At 43.5% G+C, this 26,582-nt stretch overlaps 1 protein-coding gene across 1 annotated transcript in view; it reads left to right on the forward strand.

Moving 5' to 3' along the window:
• The window catches only part of MAD1L1 (mitotic arrest deficient 1 like 1), a 370,489-nt gene that overhangs the window by 203,631 nt on the left and 140,276 nt on the right, over positions 1–26,582 (forward strand). Inside the window, exons 14-15 of the mRNA XM_080382402.1 lie at positions 3,605–3,693; positions 13,495–13,585. Of these exons, the coding sequence (XP_080238528.1) occupies positions 3,605–3,693; positions 13,495–13,585 (180 nt within the window). The remainder of the gene's footprint in view (positions 1–3,604; positions 3,694–13,494; positions 13,586–26,582) is intronic.

Here is a 26,582-nt window from a genome sequence, read left to right on the forward strand (position 1 = left end):
ACAATGCTGTATTTTGGAACAGTGTTCTCTCTCTGCTCTCAATGCTAGTTAAAAAACCCAGATCAACATAAAAGAGAGCGAAAGGATCCAAGCCTGACCTAGGTCATTTGGTACTGAATGGGGGAATACAGCAATGAGCTGCAATTTGAGCAGCCTGTTTCCTCTGTCTGCTGGGTAATGGCTTCTACTAGTTTAATGTATTCAAAGTAATAAAAGTTTAACTCAGCCAGTTATATAAAATTATTGATAAAAATTGGAAGAGTTTAGACAGGATTATTGAGTTAGTCCAAAAAGCAGTAAATGCCTGCTGAAAGCAGCATCTGGTGAGCAAGAGAGACTAGGACTGGAAAATAATTGAGGAAAAGGAATGTGATGGGAATTAGGCAGAGAAAACAGCAAGAGAAGATTGGCTCTTCCTCTCCTTATCCCTTCTCGAGGCTGTTCTTTGCCACTGGCGCTGAGATGATTGTGGACAGGAAGGGACAAACTGCCACTGTGGTGGGTCATTCCATGCTTATCACTTGGTCCTGAAGAGGCTGTGTCAAAGGGAATGGTCTTGTTAACCTCCTCACCTCTTAGGCTTTCCATGGTACTGGAAATTATGTAGAATATGGGTTTGTATTTCTCCTGTTGCTGCCTTCCTGTTGCTTATTTTCCTCATTCAGTTCTGCCGCTTCTTTCTCTTTTCTCTGCTGTCCTGACTGCGTCACGTGCAGAACTGCAGTGAAGGTCCAGCTGGAGGAGCGAGCAGTGGCCGCATCTGTCGCAGCATCACACTGGTACAAGTGTGCCAGGTTTGACCAGGAGCTGGTGAGATCATGTTCTGGTTGGATTGTCCAGCAGGCAACGGATTCCATGGTTTTTGCTCTTTTTTGCTCTTCTCTTGATTCTTGTTTCATGAAGACCTATTTGCCTGCACTGTGCTGCCTTCAGAAAAGCAGAACTGGATCCCAGCAACAAGCAACTCCATCTGATCTCGACTAACTTTCTTTTTGCCCTGGAAAAGACATAAATAATATTTTTAATATCTTCTGTGAGATTGGCAGTCAGGGATGTTTTCCTTACCAAAACCCTAACAATTAAAGGAAATGGCATGTTTTGCATGAAATATTTAATACCTTAATTGTTTTACTTTCCTTTTTTTCATAAACATTTTGTGAGGTTTTGATGACAGTCATTTGCTGTAGCACAAAGATGTACCTTGGCCTGAACCTGAAACTCTCCAGTGGTTTTAATCCTAGTTCTGGGAAGCAGGTCCATGTCAATGTTTAACTGCTTGAGTCAGTTTCATCTGTAAAGATATCACGGTGCCCTCCTCTCCATTCTCGCCTCGGGCACATCAGATTTTCAGTCTAGGTAGTTCTGGCGCTTGAAAATTGGGAGCACACAGAAATGACATAAAATGCCCTTACAGTCCATGTGTCCTTCCCTCCTCATTCTCCTTCAATGGCTTATTCTTGGAAACCCAGCAAAATCTCATCACACTGCTACTGGGCGTACCTGGCACTAATTTGTCACCCCTGTACATCAGGCGAGACCTGCGCTCATGCTTTTCACGGCAGCATTCACTTGAGAATGTGTGCATTCACTCTCCTGTCTCCTTTCCCGTTACATGCTCCGTTTTTTTCCTCTCTATGCAGCCAACACAAGAGACCCCAGATCACAAGAAGAGATTACTCGCTCACCCCCTGTGTCCCCCCTTCTCCCCCAGGAAGGTGGCCGTGATTGAGCTGCTCGTGTCAGTGAGCAGGTGGCAGTTGGACTCAAGGCCGAGCCCGCTTAGCCAGTGATAAAAAACTTACTCACCGGCCTTTCCATCGTCACGTGCTGTCCACATGCAGTCCAGAAAGCAGCACAAACCACTCTAACAGCAAACACATCCAGGCTTCAGCAGGCATGGAAGACAGGAGATACAACGAGTAGTTTCCTGCTAGAAGGAGGTTGGAATTGAAGCCTGCTCCTCATCCTGGTACCTTTTATTCGCATTCCTGGAGTTATCTGGTGCTCTTGCTTTATCCCCAGCCATCTGTGATGGGCTGAGCTGTGAGAGATAAGCTCAGTAATCAGAAAATTGAGGGAAGCATTTCTGGCTGTGATAATCTTATCAGGCAGCTAATATACATTAACATTTGTACAGCCTGATGATGCAGGTGGGCCTTTGCTTATTTTTTTTCCTGGATGCCTTTTGACAGGCAGGGGGAGAATGTGAGACTTCGGGGTGACAGGGGGAAATTTGACTAAAATCTGTTTTCTGCCCTCTCTCTTCTGCCCTGTCCCTGTGGTATCAGAAAGGGGAGGGAGAATAATCCAACCGTCTCTTTTTTGCCCTTTCCTGCTAACAGTGCTGCCACGTCTGTCTGTCTCTTCTGGTAAGCATGGAAGGGCAAAGAGGCAATATGTCAAAATTTCAGTTCTGACTGAGCAATATGACTGCACATGTCAATATGCTCCTCTTCCTTGTAAAATTGGGGAGTTTCTGCCAGCTCGTTGTCTTTGCAAGAAGTTTGCTGTTGTAATGTGATTTTGCTCTACAAGTCTAATCCGTGCTGTTGGAGGGAATGGTGTATTAATGGATTATTTCCCTGATGCTGAGCACTGAGCTCTCTGTGGTCGTAAGTTTTGCGTCTATAATTAGGGCTGGATTGCTTATTGTTTTCCTCCTGAGTGAAAAATAGTTTCTATCAATAGACTTATTAGGGGAATTAGTTGCCAGGTGCTAAAACACAGATGACAAAAAGAAATCCAAAATCTCAAAGATGAGTGTGTAGGAGGTCTAAGCTAGGAGAAGGTGCTGCAACAGAAGTTTGAGTATCCTCTAGGTAGTTTGTCTCTACTTACATGTCATAATAAATCATTTTCTCAGGGGTTTAGAAACAAATAACATAGGTAGTTTATCAATCTATGCATTGTCTTGATAGCTGAATTAGGGTGCAGATCCCCATAAGTCAGGGAGCCTGGGAATGGTAGAGTCTGGATAAGAAGTTTTCGTCTGTGGAGTTTTGAAGTGCTTTCTTGTGAGTTCCTTCCCGAACAAGGCCAGAGGCAGAAAGTATTCTTAATTGTTTGTTTGACCCGCTAGAGCTACCTGAGCAGCTTGAGGTAGAAGCGTATATTGGAAAGCGCTGGAAATATTCCCCAGTCTTTTGGATTCAATGTACGTATCTCGGAGTTGTCCTGGACAAGGCAGCATAATCCTGTGGTTCACTTCTGGGGAGGAATTGAAGCTAAATGAAGTTGAACTGTCAATACTGAATCTTGAGTACCAGCGAGCTCCTAGTACCACACAGATAATTCTCTGCATTCCATTATCCGTGGGGGACGGGTAGGGAAAACATCTGGAAGAGAAGCAGAAGCTTTGCTTAGAAACAATCAACTTTCTGTGCCTCTTCTACCTCGGAGATGTTGGGGAAGGCAAAAGGGATTGCAAAGGGAAGCAGGGTTACCCGAGGTTTTGACATTCAACATGTGAAGAGTTGTGCTTCACGTCCCTGTCCTGAGAAGGGTCTGATCTGTGTGGAACATCATGATTTCCTCCTCCTCCCTTTGCTGTTTGTGTGTGCCCCCTTAGTAGTTCTGGAGGAGCTAATGCTTTTCTCTTCTGCAGCTGGAGGTGGAGGTGAAGGTCCTGAAGTCCCAAGAGTGCACAGCTGAGCAAAGTACCATCGTCACCAAGGAGGAGGTTGACACACTCAGGTAGGCAAAGCAAGGGGGGAAGGCTGAGAAGATTCTACCATTCTCAGTGGAACTAATGAGAAGGGAAAGGCCCAGGGTAGTTTCGCTGCTTGCGCCGGTTATTGCAATCTCATGGTAGAGCACCACGAACAGGACCTCACCGTGCTACAGTGCATAAAAGCTATACGTGTCTAGACGGCCTGTGTGCATAGGCTGCCTGGTATTCAGGGCATGGCATGGCAGCATCGATGAAAATGTATTTTCCTTGTATTTCTGAAGTAGGATGTTCTTTTCCTGAGCACACTTTTTACTTTCCCACCAGATTTTAATGGACATGAGAAGTCCATGAAGCATTAATGGAAAGCCTCAGCCGCTGATCTTTCCTGCATTTAGCTACTCTCTCATTTTTTCTATCTTTCGGGAAGCTGCAGGCTCCTTTAATATTTGGGGTCTGTTGCTCTCAGTTAATTCATAAGACTGGCTCCTGTGTCACTGTTCTCTCTGTTGACTTCCGTTCCTGTGGAAACAACATTGCTGTTTGTTTCTTATTTTGACCAAATCGCAACTGTAAACACAGGATCTGTTGGCATATGTGTGAAGAGGTTTAGAATCCAGCTTTTGTAATACTGATACGCGTGTAGCGTTGGAGATTTTAAAAGAGGGATGTTTCCCCTTGTGCATTGCTGCAGATGGCAGAGGTGTACCTGTTGTGATTCCGTGAAAGAGAAGTTACAAAACAGTGTTTCAGCAGAGGATATATAAGCATTTACTAAAGCTACAGTGAAGCTAGACAACCTTTCCATGTATTTATTAAAGCGTTTACAGCTTCTATTCCAAAGCAGGTGACACGATAAATACTGAGCACAGAAAAGTTCATCTGTTTCTGAATGTTTGATATGAAGTTCCTTTTTATTTAAGCTGAGCAAATCAAACCTTGACAGGCTGAGTTTTTTATTCTCAGCTGATGTAAGACTTTGGCTGGAGTTGCACTTCTTAATTCTTTTATATTTTCAGCTCCATCACTATAAAGCGTTACTGCTTCATAGGACTGAAAGCAAGATTTTGCAGCAAGCAGAATTGCAGAAAGCAGAAATTACTGGCCTGTACGTTATGAATTTGCTCTTGTGCTTTGCCTCTGGAGCTTGTTTTATGGCTTTGCAAACCCAGTTCCATAGCAGAGGGGAGGTGTTTGAAAATAACACATGTTCAGCTAAGCTATTCCAATACATTTTAGGGCTGTACACCTAATCTTAGGGACTCGCTGCTATAGTTCCCTCAAGATGATGTAATAGTTCTGGAGACCCAAGGCACACATCTCCCTTTTTTTATTCTGTCATATGTTTGAGTTCTGGTAAAGGATAGTATGCTATGGCTTCCTTTTTTCAGGGGGATAAACTTGTCTCCATCTGCTTTTGCATATTGTGGACGTTTGTTTGACCTGAGCACATTCAGGTTTTTCCTTGGCTAAGGTGCACTAGACCCTCTGAAACCTAATATTTATACCGCTGCAGAAGTGCTCAGTGCCTCCTCAGCAGCATTAAACCCCGTCGCTCCTGATTAATACTGTGCCTCTCTATCAGTAAAGCCAGCATCCTGTCTGCTGCCTTCTGGGAGCTGAAGGTTTTCAGAGTATTTCTACAGAACCTCCTCGGTCTCTCCCTCCCTGGGTTGGTATGGGCTGCAGCATGCTTTCATGTAGGAGATGTTCAGACTCTTTATTTTCACCTCCAAGACTCATTATTCAGTGTTTATCTTCACTGAACAGCATTTGCCATCTATTAACTGAGCAGCTTCAGGGACAGCGTGTGTAGGGGGAAACAGTGAGATTGCCACACAGTCCAGGATCACTTCATGTTGCAGAAGGCTCTCAGCAGTAAGCATAGAGATGTCTGGCTTTGCCCTAAATGAAAATCTGTTTTCTGGGCGGGGACAAGTGGAGCTCACAAGTACCTTCTTGTTACGGGATTGTGGTGTTTGGTTCTGCTCAAAGGCTGCCCTAAACTCCCCAAGCTAATGTTTTTCTCCCTTTGTTTTTAAAAGAATTTCTTTGTCTACTAATCTCATCTCTCTCCTCCTTTCATGAAATTGTGTCAAACCTTTCACACAAAGTATGACAGAAACATAGGCCTGTTACCTGTAAAGCCATTGGTGGTTCAGAGCTACTCTCCAGTGATGAGCCGTACCCTGAAAGCTGTTTCAGCAAAGAGGCTAAGCTGCTGCCGTTTTTTCACGGTGATATTTTGTCTTTTCTTCTCTTTCCCATTTCAGTACCGCGTGCTCCTGAGGCTATGGATGCACAGAGGCCACAGTCCCAGGCTCTAATTCCAGCCTGTTTTTTCTGTTGCTTTTTACTGAACTGCTCTTTGTTGTTACAGCTGATTTAAATACTTGTCCCAGGCCCTGATGCTAGTCATTTAGCTACAAAGCTGTTCCAGAAAGCATGGCTTTGTTTGTTTTTAATCACTCTTTTCATGGCTCAGCTCAAACAGTAAATGGCTTGGTGCAAAGAGTTCTCTTTCTGCTGGAGCTCTCTTTTCTGGAGAACTGGTAAGTCAGTCCCTGCTCCTTTTTCCTTACTGTTGGCTACTGTTACTGCGTCAGGTGTCTTCTCAGACTCTCAAGCACTCCATTCAGCATCGCAGAATTGACTCCATAAAGCTTTTTTTCTTATGCACCTAGACTTAAGCAGTCAAATTATAGAGTTGGATCTTATTTTGTGTTTTCTGGCATTTTCTGTGCATTGGACAGCAAACTTGACCAAGTTCTTTTTTCATAGAAGAGGCTCCTTCTCAAAGGAGTGCAAGATAGAATCATAGAATTATTTAGGTTGAAGAAGACCTTTGAGATCACCAAGTCCAACCATTAACCCAGCACTGGCAAGCCCACCACTAAACCAGGTCCCTAAGCACCACATCTACATGTTTTTTAAATACCTCTTTATTGACTCCACCACCTCCCTGGGCAGCCTCTTCCAATGCCTGACCACACTTTTGGTGAAGACATTTTTTCTGTTTTCCAACCTAAACCTCCCCTGGCACAACTTGAGGCCGTTTGCTCTTGCCCTGTTGCTTGTTCCCTGGGCGCAGAGACCAACCCCCCCTGCCCACAGCCCCTGTCAGGCAGCTGGAGGGAGCGATCAGGTCCCCCCCGAGCCCCCTGCTCTCCAGGCTGACCCCCCCCAGCTCCCCCAGCCGCTCCCCACAGGGCTTGTGCCCCAGCCCCTTCCCCAGCCCCTGCCCGGCTCTGGACACGCTCCAGCCCCTCCACGTCCCCCTGGCAGTGAGGGGCCACAGCTGAGCCCAGGGTTCGAGGGGCAGCCGCACCGGTGCCCAGTGCAGGGGGACGGGCACTGCCCTGGCCCTGCTGGCCACGCTGGTTCGGGTACCAGCCAGGATGCTGCTGGCCACCTTGGCCACCCGGGCACACGGCTCCTGCCCAGCGGCTGTTGGCCAGCCCCCCCAGGCCCTTTCCCTCTGGGCAGTTCCCAGCCCCCTGCCCCAGCCCGCAGCGCTGCGGGGGCTGCTGTGACCCACGGGCAGGGCCCGGCACGGAGCCTGGTTGAACCTCGGCCCCTGGGCCCGGCCTGCCCAGCCCCCCCGCAGAGCCCCCTGCCCCCCAGCAGGGCAGCTCCCCCCAGCTGGGTGCCACCTGCAGAGTGACTGAGGGTGCACTCAATCCCCTCGTCTAGATCATCGATAAAGGTGTTAAGCAGAACTGGCCCCAGCCCCGAGCCCTGTGGAACACCGCTGGTGCCCGGCCACCGGCGGGACAGCTCCATTCCCCATCACGCTTTGGGCTTGGCCGCCCAGCCGGCTTTCTCATCATAGAGCACCGCCGTCCCAGCCACGGGCACCCGTTTCTTCAGGAGATGCCATGGCAGGTGGTGTCAAAGTTTTTACTAAGGTCCGGGTAGACACCTTCCACAGCCTTTCCCTCATCCACTAGGCAGGTCACCCGGTCACAGAAGGAGATCAGGTTCTTCAGGCAGGACCTGCTTCTCATAACCCTGTGCTGGCTGGGCCTGATCCCCCTGTTGTCCCTGGATCCTGTTGTTATGGATGCTCTGCTCCATAACCTTCCCTGGCAATCACCGTCTTCCCCCAGGCTTTTGGGATTCAGGAATAATGTGCTGTGTCCACCCCAGAACACTCCTCGTGGCTTGGCTGGATGTGTCCAGCAGCAGGGACAAATTGGGTAGCGTGATTAAAGAACAGATGGAGTTTGGAGGAGAACAGAGATTAGCATGGGAAGGGATTATGTCTGCTGTGCTTGTCCTCCTCCTGTGCCCTTGTGGGCCTCAACAGGACGGGTTTACTCAGTTTTACATAGCTGCTAAGGAGGAGCGAGCAACGTGAGCTCCACTGTTACTCCTTCCTTCTACAGACTGCTGCCCAAAATTAATTCTGACAGAAAACAGGGTGAAGAATGCAAACTTTTAAATTAGAAAGTGGGGAAAGAAATGCCACAGCTTATGAGGGAGTTATTTCCATTTTTGTAGTTTATTGCGGTCTTTGAAATCCCGTTAATCTACAGTATGATGTGTCTGCTCTTCTGGTCTAAGCCCAGCCTCTCCAGTCAGCTGCTTTCACGACGGAATGTGAAAAATAGAGGAAAACCAGCAGAAGCCAGGAAAGGGAGTCTGCAGAGCAGGAATGGACCGTGAGCCTCCAGCCATTTTCACATACACCCTGTGGTTAGAAGCTGACTTCTGAAAACAAAAGCAGGAAAGACATAAAGGAGAAAAAAAAATATCCATATTAATCCTTTGAATCTGTATTCACCTCCTGTGAGTGAATGAGAGCTTTTAAAACTATATCTTTTGTCTCATTTTTCTTTAGTATGGAAAGTAAATTTTCAGTGAGAAACTTGAAAGTCTTTATCAGTTTTTCCTCCTTCTCTTGAGAACAAAGTGCTCTTTCGTCAGACCTTTTATAACTTTAAATGTGAAACTCTCTCCCAGCATCATCGTTTCTGAAGAGACAATAAAAGCCGGTGCTAATGCTGTCATTTCTCACACTTCTTCCTGCTCCCTCTGAAATCTTTGTTTATATTCTGCAGATCTTATGAAAAGAAAAAGTGATCAAACTGTTGAGTTCATGCACTGTGGGGTATAGCGAAACAGAGAGCATTTAGGCATTAGCACCTTTTAGAGGGAAGGTGATAACTGTGCAGAAACTAGTTTTTCAGAACCTATAAATAAAAGTAATGTATTTTAACAGAACTTCAGTAAAGACTTAAGTGGCAACAGCTGAAGGACCTTTTCAGCTGTAACAAATCTGAACTTTTTCTTTCTGCTGTCAAACTGCAACCCCAGTAAATCCTAAATGTTTTTTGTGGATTTAGTGACTGGGTAGAGTTACAGTAATTCAAAAGAAATTCATGTCCTTGCCAATGCCTATTAGTCACACTTGCTGGAATTCTGTCTGCTCTGCTCCTAACACCATCTCAATGCCATCTGGATCCCTTAATAGCATCTTCCCAACACATACATTTTCTGCTCCATTCAATAGTTTCCTGTTCAGCAATAGCTTTTCCACATGGCCGTGTCCTCTTTGCAGATGGGGCCTCCATGAGACATGTCCTCATGGGCAATATCCATGCTGCTCTACAGGCAATCACGTAACACATCTGAGAATGTTAAAAATTACTAAAAGAGTGCTAAAGGGATGATGGTAGGGAGTTCTCACTGGTTAACTCCATTGAAAAGCTGTGGACTGAGAGAGGCTCTTGGAAGTGCCTAGGTACTGTTGAAAAACAAATCAGATTCCTTCCTTCTTCCTTTCTAAAATAGGAGCAGCCTGGCTCTTTTCTCTAGCAGCCATTGCTCACCATCTAAGCACTTTTTAGATAGACTGAACGCACATGTTGGGATGTCTTGATTCTCACAAGTATCATTTCAGGAGAGCTGAGGCCGAAGGTGGGGTTTTTTCTTTTTCCTCCTCGGGAAACAGAACAGTGGAAGTAAAATAAAGCTTGGTTTTGAAAGTGGGAAAATCCACATGTCTGAGCAAGTGCCAGTGAATCTGCATTCTTGCACTAAATTTGATCTCATGAAAGGCTGCAGAGGTGGCTGGAATTTACTGCGCACCTGTGGAGAGCCTTTGACTCTGGGTTAAACTGTCTGCATCTGATGCAGAAGAAGTCTTAAATATGTTCATGTTTTCAATCCCCTGTATGGAGAAGGAGCAAAATTTTCCAGAAATTAATCCAAATGATTTTTTCCCTGTATCACAAAACTTGAGAATGATGTCGGTATTTCCAAATGTAACTGACGTTCCTTCCTTGTGCTGCAGTGCTGCTTTCAAAATGGGCACCGGCATTCGTTCCGGCCCAAACGTTATGTTGGTAGATGGTTGTGCCGTACCCAGATGTTTCTGTACTCTGCTTTTTGTGGTTCTCACATGAATTTGTCATGGATTGTTTTCACTACCTGAAAGTAACTCCCATATGTAACGAGTTGAGGCATGCAAATTGGTGATAAAAGAGCATCACATATCTTGTGCAGATGTCCATGGACAGAGAGCACAAGGTGTGTGCAGACTAAGGCTGCCTTTGTGGATGCTGGTGCATCCAAAAGCAGTACGCACTTGGCCCTCTACCTGAATTTACGTAAATGAAAACATTCAAGTGCCAAGCAAGTAAATATTTTTCAATATTTGACTGCTGTATCTTAACCACCAGCTGCAAATGCTTTGCTGTGTTTATATATAGATAGGATTTCCCTTGCTGCTCTGCCTTTGCCATTGGGAAGAGTTCCCCAGGGCTGGAAAGCAACGCTAGAGTAGCACAAACTGTTTGCTAATGGTTCTTAATGCTTTCCCGCTGGAGGTCCAGGACACTTAACAGTGTTAAAAATAGGTTAGAAGAGGGATAAGCAGTGAAAGTGCTCGTCAGTCCTAAAAACCTCTTTGCTACAAAGAGGTTGCAGCAATGTTCCCGGTGCTCGGTGCAGGGGAAGCAGCAGGTTTTGTCTACGAAGGAGAGCAGCACGGAGGAGAGCTGACCTCCCCCGGCGGGAAGCCCCACGCTGTGTCGGGAAAGGAGGACACCCTGATGGTTGGGGTACTGGGAAGGAGCCGGCATCTGAGGGATGAGCTCGCAGGTGCTCTTGTGCGTGCTGCCGGTCACAGAATACGTGGTCTGTGTACACCTGCAGCCTGACTGCGATGCCTCAGGCTCAGAACCACTGCCCTTTCTTTGGTGAGGCATGAAGAGCACGAACATGTTATTAAATCTTAAAATCACAAGTGAAATAGCACAAAAATATAATGGCTTAAACCCACTCTTGTTAACAGCTCGCTTGTGTCTTGGATCTTTGTGTTTTCTGGAGGCTGCTGTCAGTGATTCTAAAAGGGCATCTAACAGGCCTGAGCTTAAACCTCCACATGGAGAGAAGTTCTGCAGGCAGATAATGGCAATATCACAGCTTATTTGGGAGGCTGGATGGGGAGAAATTTGTTCTAAATTAAAATTCAGTGTGTAAATATGGAGAAAGTACTGATGAGAGTCCGGCGTCTGGCTCTGACCTTTCAGTCACTGCTGTGCTGTTGTTCCTCAGAGAAAAATGTTGCTGCTCTTGTGGCCTGTTCTGCAGTCCATTTAGAAATATGCCCTTAAAAGCATTAATTCCATTTTGAATTTCCATTTTTCCCAACCTTTTCAGTCTCCTGCTTCTTCAGCATCCTCCAACCCTGCTAGCTTAGTGTCTCTTCTCAAAATTATTGATAATCTTTCTCGATGGCCTAGACACTGCTAAAAGCTGCTCCTCGGCATTTTAGAAGCTTCCAAAAGGGAAAAAGATGCTAATTTATAATATCAGAAAATTACCAGCAGGGGTCGGGCTTACAAATAATTTAAGCGATTCAGGCTGTGCATTTATAAAGGAGGCATTTCTGTGCTGAACATCTTGTAGATCAACCAGCTTCTGTGGAAAAGTTTGTAACTTTTGCCCGTGAGTAAGAGAGATGGCATTGCCGTCGTACCTGAAACTTCTGTTGCATAATTTTGGGATATTGGCAGATGGGTGCGTTGTTTATTGTCACGGTGCAAGGATTTTCAGCTTAATTTAGATCATTTGAAAGTGAGTATTATCAAGGAAGAAAATTAGTTTTTTAAAAATATTCTGGAAAAGGATCCTGAGAAAATTGAATGCAAATATCGATGTTAATATGCATTAGTTGCACAGTTAATCCCAGGAAGTTAACGTGTGAAAGGTGAGGTTCTTGAAGCAGCATTAAGGTTTTTATACTCTGTACTTAAATGCAAGCAAAAATGTTATATCAAACATTTTATAATAATAAAATCGTGCCTAACAAGTTTGATAGAGTTCTCTGAAGGATTCAACAATCACTTGGCTAAGGCTGATATGGTTGATAGAATATATTTGACCTTTCAAAAAGCTTTGAGCCAAAGGCCACAAAGAATCTTTACTTTGATGGAATAACAAAGTAGGTTCTTTGCTGGATTAATAAGAATATAAAAATCAGAGGGCTGGTTGTCCCGGTGTAGTGTCTGCAGAGATGGTGGGTGACCATGCGAATAGGGCAAGGCTGTTGGGGTACGTTGCCAGAAGGCTCTCCGAGCTTCTAGTGCCTCCTGAGCCAGAGATAATGTCATGTCTTTCTACTTCATAAAGCTTGATGCATTCTTCTTCCATTAATTTGTTTATGTAATACAAAGTTAAAAGATGGAAAAATCAAAGAATAAATGTTGTTTTCACAATATCGAGCGCTTTCTGCTAAGTCCTGGAATGGCTTCTATTGGGAACTTGTCCAACACAAAGAGGAGTTTGTGAGTAGTGAGGTGAGAGAATCTGAGAAATTACTCAGCTTATCAGACTGTTCAGAGTTTCAGAAGGATCTTATGATGCTGCTTGAGACGAGAGATGAAGTTGTACACCAATAATTGCAAAATCCATGCACGTAAGAAAAAAATGCCTTTATTTTTACTCCCATAGTAGTGGGCTCTAAATGGGCTGTTATCACTCAAGAAAGAGATCTTACGTTATTGTGAACAGTTTTCTAAAAATATCAGGTAACTGCTCCATAGTTAAAAAGACAAATAGAATACTAGGAAATATTAGAAAAGAAGTTGAGAACAAAACAGAAAGCTTCATTACGCCATTGAATACGAGTGCTGTGTGTAGTTCTAACTTTTCTCATAGTAAAAAGTCCATATAACACTTGAAGAAGAACAAGGAAGGTCAATAAAGATGAGCAGTAATACAGAAAATTCTTGATGTGAGGAAAGGTTAAATTGAGATTCTTCAGGAAATAACAGATGGCCTGTAAAGTGGTATGGAGAGGGGAGTACGGTACAATTATTCACAACTTTTCATAGCAGGACTAACAGCCACTCAGTGAAGTAATCACATGTGAAGTATAAACCAAAATGAACTAATTTTTCATACAGCACATAATTAAATTGTGGAACTTACTGCCAAGGAGTGTTGTGAAGGCCAAAAGTATAAATTAGATCAGAAAGAGACTTGATGCGCTCATGGAGATTTTAGCTGTTGTTGGTTATTAAACATGATGGTCTAGACTCAGTCCTTGGTTTCAGGAAGCATCTAAGTTGGATTTGCTTTATTTTCAAGTTATATATTTTTAATATACTTTTACAAATTGTATTTTTGTCATACAAACTTCTATCTTTTAGTCATTAAACATAAAAAGTTAAAACATTAACCGCCTCAGGTGTGTAGCTGTGTGGTACTGAATAGAGGGATCATCTGATACTGCTTGTGATTTCACGTTTTACTTGATTATTTGTGGTGGGACTGTGCAGGGACACAGTGTCTATTAACTTTCCCTTCTTCTCCAGGCTGAAAATTGAGGAGCTGGAAGCTGAACGCAGCAAGCTGGAAGAGGAGAACAAATCCCTGGAAATGAAATTGGAGAAGCTAACTCTGCAGGTAGGAAATGTGGAGGTCCAGAGCAGCTGGAGAGCTTGACATGGTTCGTTCACCATAGCTGCTCTAACAGATGTGCCAGAACACTCACAGCATGCAGCTTCACTTCCCTCAATCTGGGCAAGGCATTTTTTGGAAGCTGGTGCAAACTGCACCAACACATCTATATCTGTGACCATGTTCTTGGAGTGTTTTGATGTCAGATGCAGTCACATGAACACAGTTGTCTTTTTTTGATGCCTTTGCCTAGAACCTCTTCTTTTTTCTTCTTAAACCTTATTTCAAGTAACTCCACTATCACAAGTTGTCTGTCTCCAAATTCATTTGTGCCAAAGCGGGAGTGTAGACAGGGCTTAACAGCATGGAGCTGATAAGGAAATTTGAGCTCCCTTTGTACTGAGAACTCCACTGCTGCCATCATCAATGGAGATGGAGACCACCGCTTTGTGGCCTTACTAGATAGTAATTTTCCAAGCCAGGAAGCACCAGTACTGTTGAGAGGATGACATGGCAGCATGTCCATACCACAGACACGGAAAGCAGAAGGTGTGGAGTCAGAAGGATGAAAGGCGGTGTTTCTTTTGCTGTGCTCCTGTGGATGTTTTTCCTTTTTCTGAGGTAGGGCTGTCCTGTATGGCAGGTCTTCAGCTCTTCACTCTGGATAGATCTGTAAGTCTTACCCTCCTTGAAGGAGAGCAAGGGCACCTGCAGGAGTTGAGCAGACTGTCTGTTCAGCTTGCTGTTATTCTGGGAACAGCTTTCCAGGGTAGAGGAGGGGCATAGGAGTTGTTTCAAGCTTTTATAGTGTTTCCAGTTTGAAAGGTGCTGGAGCAAACAAGAACCTGAGCCTGTTTGTTTCATCAAAGCCCATCCTGCTACAAACAGTGTTATCTCTCCCTTCTGTTCTCTCTGATATGCTGAACAATTTGGCATTGAAGCATTTCATTCTCTTAATTTTTCTTTCTCTCTTCTTCTGTTTTTTTTTTTTTTTTTTCCATTTTTGTGTAAATTGCTTTATGGTGGAAAACCGGCAGGTTTGAAATTACCCAGATTTCAGACAGACCATTGATTTTTATCTTGACACCTATTAGAGGTGAATCAGATTTTTTTTTTATTATTACCAATTCCTAGAGATGGGGAAGTGACAGTTTTGATAAAGCAGGGAGCTAAGAGCTGCTGAGCATTTCTGCTGAGCCATGTTTAGTGTGAAACCTGTCACCCATCTCTCCTTTAATTGGGTTTCAGTCATCAGGAGGAGATGAAAGCTTTGGGCTGGTGTTTCCATGCTTAGGTGTCCAACAAACAAAATAGCAGCTTTGGTTTCAGAACAGGTTGCAACTCACTCAGGTAATTTTTAATCTGTCAATGTCTTGCAGTGGCTTCTAGCCTTCCAAGAAAGCCTGACCAGAGAAATTGCCTATTTCCTTGTGGTCTCTTGAAATGCTCTGCTTTGTTTGTTCATATTGCTCTTGAGATACCAAAACACCAAGGTTTTTAAATTGCACATTCAAAGAGGAAAGGTGCAAAATCTTCAGCGTAGTCTTGCTAATTGTCTGCCTTCTGGTCCTCGGTAGAGGAGACCATCAGCAGCTACCATTTGGGTAGCTGAGCTTTCACAGGACAGAAGTGTGGTGATAGGAACAAGACGGAACCTTCATACTGTGGTAAAGCTACTACACAGTAACAGTTGTACTGTTCACCCCAAGGCTTTGAAAGCTCACCTCAGGGTCCCCGTGACCTATCTTGTTGACAGTGCTCGCTGTTTGAATGCAGACTTGTGCAGGTGAGACCTTTGTGAAGGGAGTGGGGAGAACAGGAATGACCTGCAGATAGAGCAGAGTAAAAACTATAAGGGAAGGATGAGATAACATGTATGTGTGCAAAAGAGAAGGAAGGTGGTTATTTGGCTTAGCAGGTCTGGGAAAGAGAAATCTGCCAGTCCCCCAAAGGACTAGTTAGTGAGCTGAATTAAGGTAATCATGCTCTTACATCTGCTTTGCCATGTGGCCTTAATTCTTTATTTAAAAGGAGGTAGCTCTCCCATTCCTTAGCTTCTCACTTTCCTTGTGTCTTAGAGGACTGGATGCCAAAAGCAGCTTCTCCAAAAGAGGAGGAGGAGAGAGGAAAGCATAAATATAGGAATATGTAGGCTGAATGCTAAAGTGTCTGTATTGATCAATGTGTGCCCACCTCAACGGTCAAGATTTCAGAACTCCTCAGAGGGGAAAACATCAGCCTTCTCATTTTTTTATTCACCTTTGGGAATCAAGTATCTTGACAGGTCAGGCTTAGAATGACTTTTTTTATACACGCATTGGAAGAAGGTTCCTTATGGTGGGAACCCACTAAGTTAAGGATAAGCTTAGAAATTCACCTCTTCTATCAGTGCCGAGCAAATATGCTGAAAATATTATTATATGCTCAGATAAGGTCACTGAAATATTTATAGTTTGACATGTTATTTGTTCTCATATCTGAAAGAAATCACTGGGAGATGATGGGTTAAAGTAACACCTCTTTATCACAAAGGGGGAAAAAAGCAAGACAAATTTTATACATAGAAACCACAAAAAAATTTTACTGAACAGAAGGATGATTGAAATTACAAACATGGGAAAAGCATGGCATCAGATAAAGGTATGAGGGTAAGTAAGGAGTGACATTAAACAGGGTAGGATGAGGGAAATTTTTGAAAATCTTTATCTCCAGTTCATTTTTTTAAAACAAAACCTCTGACTTTCTGGATTTGTGTGTACTGAATGGGAGATACATGGAAGGCATGTATTAAAGTTGTGGATCAGGAGCAGGAAGAGGCAGGATGTAGAATTAAGGTTTTGCGTCACTCTGGACTGAAGTCTTGAGTTCACAAAGCTGTGTGCAGTGCATGAAATCTAGGGAGGTATGGCTAATATTTGGTAATCAAAAATGTCAATGTTTGACTATTGATGTGTGGAAAGGAGTAAAGCTTCAAAAATGTTTGTCTCCTCTCACATCCTTTTGTATCCGCATATTGGCACATGATTTTTGCTCAATTCTGCTTTGGCTGCTGCCGACAATGGCCCACTTTGTGAACTACAGGACCCTGATGGACTGGCCAGAGGGCAAGCAAGCATGTGGAAAGGTACTTTTGTGTTAGGTGTGTGATTCACGCTCCCTGAGCTCAGTATTAGCAAATAAAGAAACTGAGATACCAATGGCTGTCCACAGCAGTGTATATAACATCTGACATCTCTTTGTATTCTGTGCTTGTGTGGGGACAGCTTGAATTATGGGTGAAGGTGCCTTCCACCTCCACACACCCCTTCCTCCAAACCCCTTTGGCTCTTGACACCTAGCTGCAGGCTGCATTGATTTTCCTTCACTTGTATAAAGACTTTAGCATGGATATTACTCACTGGTCAGGTCTTTACTGCTAATAAAAACCTCAGATTACAAAAACACAAGAAATGTTGGAACTGTAGAGAAATGACACCCTGCTGAGGTAGTCCCCATCGCCCAGGACATTATTGTAAGAAAAACTGTGGCTCAGGGGAGGGATTCAAATAATACATTAAATGACTGGGTTTAATCAGACAATTTTATCTCCTCCCCCCTACCCTTCTTTCTTCTGATGAAGCAAAAAAGGCTTCCAGGAAAGCAATTGTGCTGTTAGGTTTGGCCTAAGGTGGGCAGACTTGCTGAGATTTCAGTGGAAGGTTTGGTTTGTTTAGTTATCTGAAATGATCTGGACTATCTTCCAGAGCTGCTGGTAGAAAAGTGCAGCTCCTGCCAGGAACAAAAGAGACTGATCGAATCAGTGCTTTTTGGATAAAGTGGGAGGAAAGACTTGTGAGGAGTGTTCAATTAGCATTTCTTACTGCTAGGAGCCTTGTGTTTATAGGCAACCAAGCAGATGTGAAGTGTTCCTTATGCAAATACTACTCTCCTGCTTTTCCTGCTCTCCTCTACTCTTGGAGCTGAAGGAGAAGAGATTCTTCAAGTTTGGCTGCTTCAAGGAAGATTGATTAAAATCAGCTGCAGTTTGACTTAATTGGATCCATATGCTTGGAGAGGGAGCAGGACTAGTTAGAAGTTCTCATAATTAGTTCACAGCTGGTTGGTGAGTAAAATGAAACTCCAGTTAGTGTTCAGATAAGTGGATCTGTACGGATAAAAGGCAGGGAGATGTTATTTTACACTGCGGTGTGTTTGAGCATGAAAATTGCCTCTAGTCCCATAGCCAAGCTAGAAGCCTAATCCCTTTGAGCGTGTGCATGTGTATTTATGAGACTAAATGGAAAGAGTCTTTATTTTCTTGCTTGTTTCTGAGTAAAAGGAATCACCTGTGGATGCTGGCAGTCAAGGAAGCCTGAACAGGGTCACAGAAAGCTGGGAGAGGATCTCTGAGACTTGGTGAAACCCTACAAGGGTAGTTTGGATGTGTGAAAGGTTCATGGTTTGGCCCAAACTCTGAACTGATCAACTTTCAGTGCAATGCCTGTAGTCACAGTAGTAACTGGTTGTGTTTGGCCTTTTTGCCGGTAGTTATATGACAGCAATGCTCATAAAAACACAATTTTATTCATACCTGTTGAAATAATTGATTTTTGCCTGTTATGCCAAAGGGCTTAGGAGGGACTAGCTACATAGTATGGGGACAGTCATCAGAAAACTTTCCTGGGCCAGAAGCAGGTTTTTATGATAAATTTTGCAGTCAGAATAGAAGGGACTGAATTCCCTTTTATGGTGCCCATGAGGGAACGGTCTGAGAAAACATACTCCACAAAGTATTTGGGGTGTTTTGTCATGGTGGCATGTCTTTATTAATGTGTTTTGGGGTGTTCCTTAATGCATGTGTAGTAGTTCCTTTCTAAATGTCGCCCTTTGCTGTTGTTATTGACCATTTTATGTTTTCAGATGTCGGTCTGGTTAAATGAAATCTTAGTTTCTTCCAGGATTTAAACTAATTCTTTTTGCACAAATTAAAGTGTAACCCACTTGTCCACTTCAGTGGTAGTTGTTTTGCAGCTGTAATGATTTGAAGATAAGAAATAAAAAAGTTCTGCAAGAAGAAATATTATCATTTTTTTTAGTAAGAGTAGCTGACATAATTGGCAAAGTTAGTGCAAATAGAGTGGGTGTCTGGAGATTTGTCTGATTTGTCTACTTTAGGTCATTTTAATTGGCCTGTCTAAGCTAGCATGGACTGAAGGTGGTTGGTCCCATCAAAGCAGGAGGCTCGATGCAGGGCAGGCTCTGCAGGGACTTGTGGGTGGCTGCTGGCTGCTGTATTAAGCTCTCTGGGAGTCAAATGCCCATGGACCTTCGGTGTGGGGTGCTGGGGCATCCAGAGTGCTCTCATGTTTCTTTTTCCCCTTATCTCTCCAACCTTTGTGGTTGGCCTAGTCTCACTCTTATCCTGGTGCTGTGTTTTGAGGGACTGACAAAACATCTGGGAGCTGTACCCCAAGCACAGGTTTCTCTGTGTGGTGGACAGGGAATGTTTCTCCTCTTTAAGCATTAATGACTCAGTTTGTCGTTAGGACTTTGGCATCCAGGCAGTAACTAGCTTGGAGTTAGGAGCCCAAGGCAAAGTTGAGGGAGGTCATTTAACAGTCTAACTGTTCGTTATGTGACCAGTGAAGAATGACGAATGAATCATTTACACAGTTACAAAACCTGAGGGGACATTGTCAACCTTTCACGGTTCCCTAATTGACCTCTCAAATAAATGCTCACATGTCTTCTTCCTGGATTATCTCCATGCTTTCCCTTTCACAAGTTTCCTGTCTTTTTTCCTTCGTCTGTGCATGCTGCGGTCTGCATTCGTGTCTGTGGCACAGCCTGGTCCTCATTGAAAACCTCAGGTGGTCAGGTTCAACCCTTTTTTTTTTTTTTTTTAAAGAAAGGCTCCTTTAAATGGGTTTGGGCAAACCGCTTGCCATCTCTTAAGTCAGGTGTAGCTTTTGACAAGGTGTAGGAAAAAATGTGTGTGTGCTTCAGAGGAATTTAATTATGAAGATAGAATAGGTGAGAACATACAGCAGGAGACTGAGTAAAAAGGTGGTGAACTAAGCAGGGACGTGCAGCTCCAGGTCTGCAGAAGGTCATATCATACCGTGCTGCCCCACTCATCCAGCACATTGAGTTTCACGGGAGCGTGTGAGAGTGGATGCAGAACAGAGCGATTTGTGATCCTTTTCACGGACTCCTGGATTTTGCTGGCAATAAGTTTATCTTTTACAGGTAAAGATTATCTTCTAAATTGCACAGGCTGCAGCAGGTCTTCACTGGTGTAAGGAGGCATGTGTCTGCTCAAATGTGTATTGGCAGAGACCACTCTCAGGTCACGCCACAGTTTTGCTCAAAACACCAACGAAAAGCACATATGATAAACATCTATGCTGCCTCAGTTAAATTTATGCCATTTCTATTAATTATTGACCCAACAGTTCAAGTGTAGCACAGGCATTTCACTCGGGGATTGGCATTCTTAATTCTTAGCCACATTGCAAAGGTGTTTGTAGGTACCTTTATACTTCCAGGAGTCTCCCCATGACCTAAATGCCTCCACCACTCACTGCCAGCATATAACCTAGACACCATGGTTACTCATTTATGCTGGATTAGAGGTATGTGTGGCTTGCACAGAGCATTGGAGAATATGCACATAGCAAGTTGGTTGTAATTGCAGCAGGGACTGGGTGAATCTGGTGCCGTGGGTAACAATAGCACTGGAGATGGTATGGGACAGGCAGTACCATGTCAGGGCTAGAGCAGCACAGTGGAGTCACTGAGCAAGTACTCTGGTGGTTAGCGTGAGTGAAAACCTCTGCTCTTACACCTTCACTTCAACTGTTGCTTGAGTTAGTCAAACTGCTTTGCTGTGTGGGTGTCTCTTAGTGTTCACAGTGAACTGCTAAGGGTATATGTTAAAGTGCTACCCAAATGGATGCAAGGGAAAATTACTTCCCCTGTGATCATAGAATCATGGAATTATTTAGGCTGGAAAAGACCTTTTAAGATCATCAAGTCATAACACTGCCAAATCCACCACATAATGTACCTATAAATTGTGCTAAAAGGATTATATGGGTTATTTGGGAGAAAACATTGTGTATCTTGTGCCATGTGGTTTAGGTACTGGAGAAAGTCCTAGAACCAGTGTAGAATGGGAGGAATGCAGAAGCTGCTATGCTGGTGCTCCGACCCTTGAGGACTATGTGACACTGAATTAGCTGGGGCTATGCAAATAATTGTACATGCTAATTCTGAATACATTGCAGTTATTAGAATTAACAGGAATTAGAAACATTCTATGGGAGCAGAGAGGAGAAGCATAAACATGTCATAGAGTTGTAGATTTGTCATTAGGTGGTTCAAGGAGAAGCTGTTTCGTGGCCTCAGTGGCGCTGATAAATGTGATGTGCAGAGTGGATGTTGAATAAAACAAGGACACGCACAGCAACAGAATTGCTAATGTTTGTTAACATCAGGGACCAGGAGTGCATAGATTCACATTTGTGCAGGGAAATTTTACCAACGTGCCCTTTAAAATTTTTTTTTAAAATGAATTTGCACATTGAATATTAAACACCTGAAGCTCTATAAATTTTACTGACAGAGCTAAAGCCATATTGTTTATTTCATGCTGCACCTTTCTCGAAGTTCTGCAGAAACTGATTAACATTTGCATAATACATTTAACACAAAAATCCATAATAAATTCATTAATGTACTCCTGCCACTATCCATGAAAATATCAGCAGTTGTGTGGCATCACACAGCTCATTAGATGAGCAGAAGGGGAGGAAGGGCGAGCGCTGGATTTCCTGAACAGCTCTGCAACAGGGAAAGGTCAGTGCGCTAAGCATCAATACCTGAGCAGCAGCACAGAGAGCTCAGAGCAAGCAGGCAGAGAGATGGGGCAGGGGTAATGTCCCACTGGAACAGGTTGCCATACCAGTATGCATGAAACACAGACTTCAAAAGGTGGCATCTATGCTAGAGTAGAAAAATCAGTCATGAGCACAAAATGCAGATGAGGATGCTGCTACATTGAGAAGGAAGTTGCTTCTAGAGTACATGTATTCTGCAGGGGGCAAACACCGAGAAACTGTTCAAGTCCTGCTGCGGTACAAGAAAGCTGGCTTGAAACAAGACTTGATTTACTGAACAGGTATTGCAGAACGAGTGGTGAGGATTTAAAAGTCATGCAAGGCTTGGTTGCATGGCAGGGGGGCCCTAAACCGCTGAATCTGGGGGTGTTCTCTGTGTGTGCATACTGCTTTCAGGAAAGGAAGGTATGGTGACAGAGACACCACTGTTGTATGGTAAAACAAGCAAGGATGCTAGAAAATTAGTAGTTCCAGCTACAACTACACATTCAGACACAGAGTTGTGTTTATCAAATACCCCACCCAACAATTTACAATGCCAGCCTATGAAGCAGTAGTAAGTAGCAGCTATAGAAGGCTCCTGTGCAGGAAGAACGTTTCACTGATTCCCCAGAATCATCCTGTAGGTGAAAGCCAAGGCTGAGGAGGCAGACACAACCGTTTTAAAAAGAGACTTCACTTTAAGCTCCTCTAATCTTATTTATCACACAGCAAAGAAAAAGCAAAGTTTCAGGAAATGATAAAAGTGACTCTCCCTTTATAGTTTTCTGGTTTTTCTCTGTAGTTATTTGATGGCAGAAATTAGTTTTCAATTGTTTTTAATTCATTTTCTGTTACTCTTCTGTTGCTTTGAATTCTGCTGCGATGTCACAGAAGCAAAACAAAAATGTCGTTTAGACCCATATAGGGAAAATAATGTCTCACAAGGTTGTTTACTGAACCTTTGTGCTTTTGCTCAAATTTCTATGAATACCACGTCCGTAAGTTACAGCTCTCTCCACGTTAGGCTTTTAGCTTTTCATTACTCGTTATCATTTCAGCCTTTGTTTCATGACCCAATTCTTTTCAAGTTTTTGATTAAACCAAAGTAATCACTCACAGTTTCATGCTGTCCTTGTCTTTGCCACTTCTTCTGTTGTGGTCTGGCTTTTGCCACTGGTCTTTGTAAAGTCAAAGTTTTCAGTAATACTCTTCCACAGCTTTATTCTTCTGATAAGGAGGCTCTGATTATGGTGCAGGATTTTTCCTCTGCTGTTTGGTGTGTGGAAAACTTGACACCATCTCTAAGAGACAGAACACCAGGTTGTTTAGCCAGATTAAGGGTTGTAATTGTCAGTGTAGCCAATTTTTTTTATGTGTGTGTGTGATGAGAGGAGGAAAATCTGCCTGTTTCATGTCACGGTGAGGAGGGGGCAGTGGTCGTAATGATGTTAAAATATGTGTGTGAAAATGGGAGATTCTGGGAGCTGAGCCACTGATGGAGATGCCAGTGTGCATCAGTGAAACATGTTTTCTTTATGTGACCTCTGTCAGGTGGATTCAAGCATGTGAGATGTTGATGTTATCTTACATACCCCAGAATCCTCCCCTTTGACCAGACTGACCTACCACCTATTTGACACCTGGAGGCAGAGATCTACATAAAGAAAATGGGTTTCTCCTGAAGAATTTTATCAAATAGTAGAAGGCAAACTTGCTGTGCCTCTGTCGGTCAAACACGTAGCATTGAGCAATTCGATCTGCAGCCCAGGCTTGTTTGGGGCTGGAGCTCGTGACCTGCCTGGCGAGACCCAGAGATGTAAGTGGGGAGAAGTAACACCCTGATGTCCGAGCATCTCTGCCAGCACACCCCAAATGCAGTGAGATCACGATACAGTCTCTTCCCCGTCTAAGTTTCCAAATTTGCCTCAAATTCCATTTGCTATTGTTTGATAAGACTCTAGAGAGACATAGTTCCAGCTAAGTCAGAAAAAAGTAATTGTTTTTGACAGCTTTCTTACCTAGATTTGAAAGACAGGTAGCAGTAGAGTGGAAGATGCTGACTAATTCAGGTAGAAGGGCTGTTCTCTTCCAATGAGGGTAGAGAGCATGGCAGGATAAGTGAAACACTGTGGAAAGAGCATCTTCTTTGTATCTTTTTTGTATCTTTTTTTTTTTTTTTTTAAATCATTTGTCATGTGAGGCGGTTCTGTGTGTACAAAGGAGTGGTGGTGTCTGCAAAGCCGGGTTGTGTTAAATACCAGTGGGAGAGTTCCCAGGGGATCCATCACATTTTTGTTTACCCAAGCCTGGGGTTCAGCTCCATCAGGAACACTGGTCCTTTCCCTAATCAACATTTAAACCCCACATATCTTAAATAATACAGAAGCTGTGCCTGTTCTTTGCATTTCTGGCAGGACATTTGAAATTAAATAAAAAGTCCTGAAAACTATTGTGCATGTTTGAATACAACATAAGATGTTCAGTCAAGATTGTGACCTTTCAGTACAAAGATGCTGCTTTTGAAAAGGGGGTTCATTGTACTACTGGCTCTAGTAAGATGAAAAACATGGAAAACCAGTAACATGAAGGCTGTGCAGCAAGGATGAGCTCCACAGAGATTCTCTCATGTATTTTTGGTTGTCTTCCAGCGGATACATCCTTTCTCTCTGTGTAATACTACCATGGCTGCAATCGGTAGTAATTACAGAAATTTTCTCATTTTTATGAGTAGGGGGATGTGAAAAGCTGTTGGCAGGGCAGTCTCTGCAAGGGAGCTCAGCTGTGGGACTACTCTCCCTCTAGATCTATCACAGCTGGAGCTGCTGACCTTAAGGTTTATTTTCTTAGGAGTCAAGGCTTGCTCATAGGTTGATCTGTTCAGTGTGCAAGGAAAAGCATGATGAGTTATGTGTGAGCTCTTAACGATAAATATTATTGTGGAGCAGCCTGAACATTTGAAGACAACACTAGGGAATTTAAATCTATATACACACATTTATTTTTTTGTATAAATGCATGTTTGCAGACACGTATTAGAATGCATGCAATTGTATTTATATGTAGACGTGACTTGATATATATAGACTTGACCCAGATTGTTCCAACAGAATCCGACTGAAGCATGGTCAGAGGGCTGAGATGGGGGGAAGGAACAGTGACTGTACAACATGTGAAACGGTTTTCCTGGGGCTGCCTAGAGGCTGTGCTGAGGTGGCACGTAGACTTCTAGGTCCAAGTAATTTGGGGATTGAACATACAGTGTCTTTTTGGCCTTTCTGCTTTCCCAGGGTCTCTGATACCTTCTGAGTATGATGATGCTGTTGGCACTAACTGCTTAGAAGACAGATCTGCATGTGCACCTGAAGATTTTTGTGTGGTCCATTCTTTCAAGCATCCTAGAGAAAAAAATACTGGACATACTGTAAAACAGACCCATCAGTTAATTCATCAGCATATTCCTCCTGAACCTACCCTTTCATTCCCCCATCTTGGCTCTTTGGCTATTCTGTTCAACTTAATGCTCTTTACTGATGTTGCACACTTCCAGGAGATTAAAAAGATAGTCTGAGTCCTTCAGATATATGTGAAAGTTAGAGATGATGCCCTTCTATGGATTACTCAATGATAGCTTGAAAACTTGTTACTGGGCAAGGCTGTTTCTGAAGTACTTGTTTCTTTAGACAATCTAATCACGATAATGTTGAATTTGCTGCTTGGAGCAGTTAACTCAAAACCCTTCAGAATCCAGTTGGTTACCCCATAGCTATTCCTCTTATTATTTCAGTTTATCCACAAATCTCTTATTCTTGTAAATTCTGTATGAAGAGATGACTCTCCCCATCTGAAAAGATTTCACTGCTGCTTGAAGTCTCCTTGTACTGGCAGAAAAAAACAATTGAGCTTTGAGCTTGAACTGAGAGACAGATAAGATCACCAGGAGATTTCCACAGCAAATGCAGAATATATTCTTCTCTAATGGATTCTTAGCACTGTCTGGCAAGTTATTAAATTGCTTGGGCAAGAGAGAAGAGTGGACTGGATTGCTTTTCTTGTTAGGTTTGGTGTTTTGGGTTTTTTTTTCAAAGCTTCTAAATTTTGTGAGGGTAGCAAGTTAAAGGTGGTTTCTCTGCATGACCAGGATGTCTGTCAGACATAGGGGAAGCTAACTAAAATGTCACTGTATGTACAGGAGGGTGATGAGGCTTAAAGGACTGATCGCTTCCGTGGTTCAAGGGACTTGTCTGCGTCTTTGCTTCTGTCTACTCACTGTGAAATCTGCAAGCAGTTCATGCTCTGGGGGTAGGAATGAGGCCACTGTGTAAATCTGGCCCCTCATTCTCTCTGGAGTAAAGCATAAAATAAATTAAATCTTGCTCTATTGCAATTACTAAGGCAGTCTCACTCCAGCTGGGTGGTAGAAAGGATGCTGTTTCCTGCTGTCCCATCGCAGTCAACACTGCTACGCTCTGTGTTGCCGGACCAGGTGCTAGGAGAGGGTAGCACTGGGTCATCTGGGTGGCTTCCCCAGCCTGTCTGTGTCGGTGCATAGCGTATGAGGGGACAGAAGCAAAGCAGTGTCCTCCTCTTTCACATTGTTTTGTTTAAAAGTACAAAGTATGTCCTGGTAAGCCAAGGGAATGACGGAGAGAGATAATAACACACCCTTTGGTAAATTCTTTGGAAACATTCGGGTGGCAAAGAGGTGGTCCAAGCCATACAGCCTGCATCGTTGAAAAACACTGAACAACAGCAAAAAGGGGGGGGAGGGGGGAAAAGAGGGATGATCATCAGGGAAATTGCTATAATGGTAAGGTAATTAGAACACAGAATGATTAACATTAGTCAGTATGCTGCATTGGCAAGGACTGTGCAAGTTGACATAATAGGCCTCTTCCATATCAAATGTGTGGGTTTTCAGCATTCGGTTTAACACTTTCATGTGGCTTTAATAGAGTTCACAACTGAAACAGGCGTTTGGTTCTCATGTAACGTCGCACGATACTTTTCCTCTCCTATGGCTGCTGGAAGCACCTTCTTGTTTTCCTTTTTGTGTCTCCGGATTACTGAAGGACAAAAGCCACTCTCACCATGAAGTCCTTCTACTTTGTTTTGAAGAATAGCCAGACATGAACTCCTGAAGT

This window comes from Falco punctatus, assembly GCF_963210335.1.
Source record: "Falco punctatus genome assembly, chromosome: 4".
NCBI classification, from domain to species: domain Eukaryota; kingdom Metazoa; phylum Chordata; class Aves; order Falconiformes; family Falconidae; genus Falco; species Falco punctatus.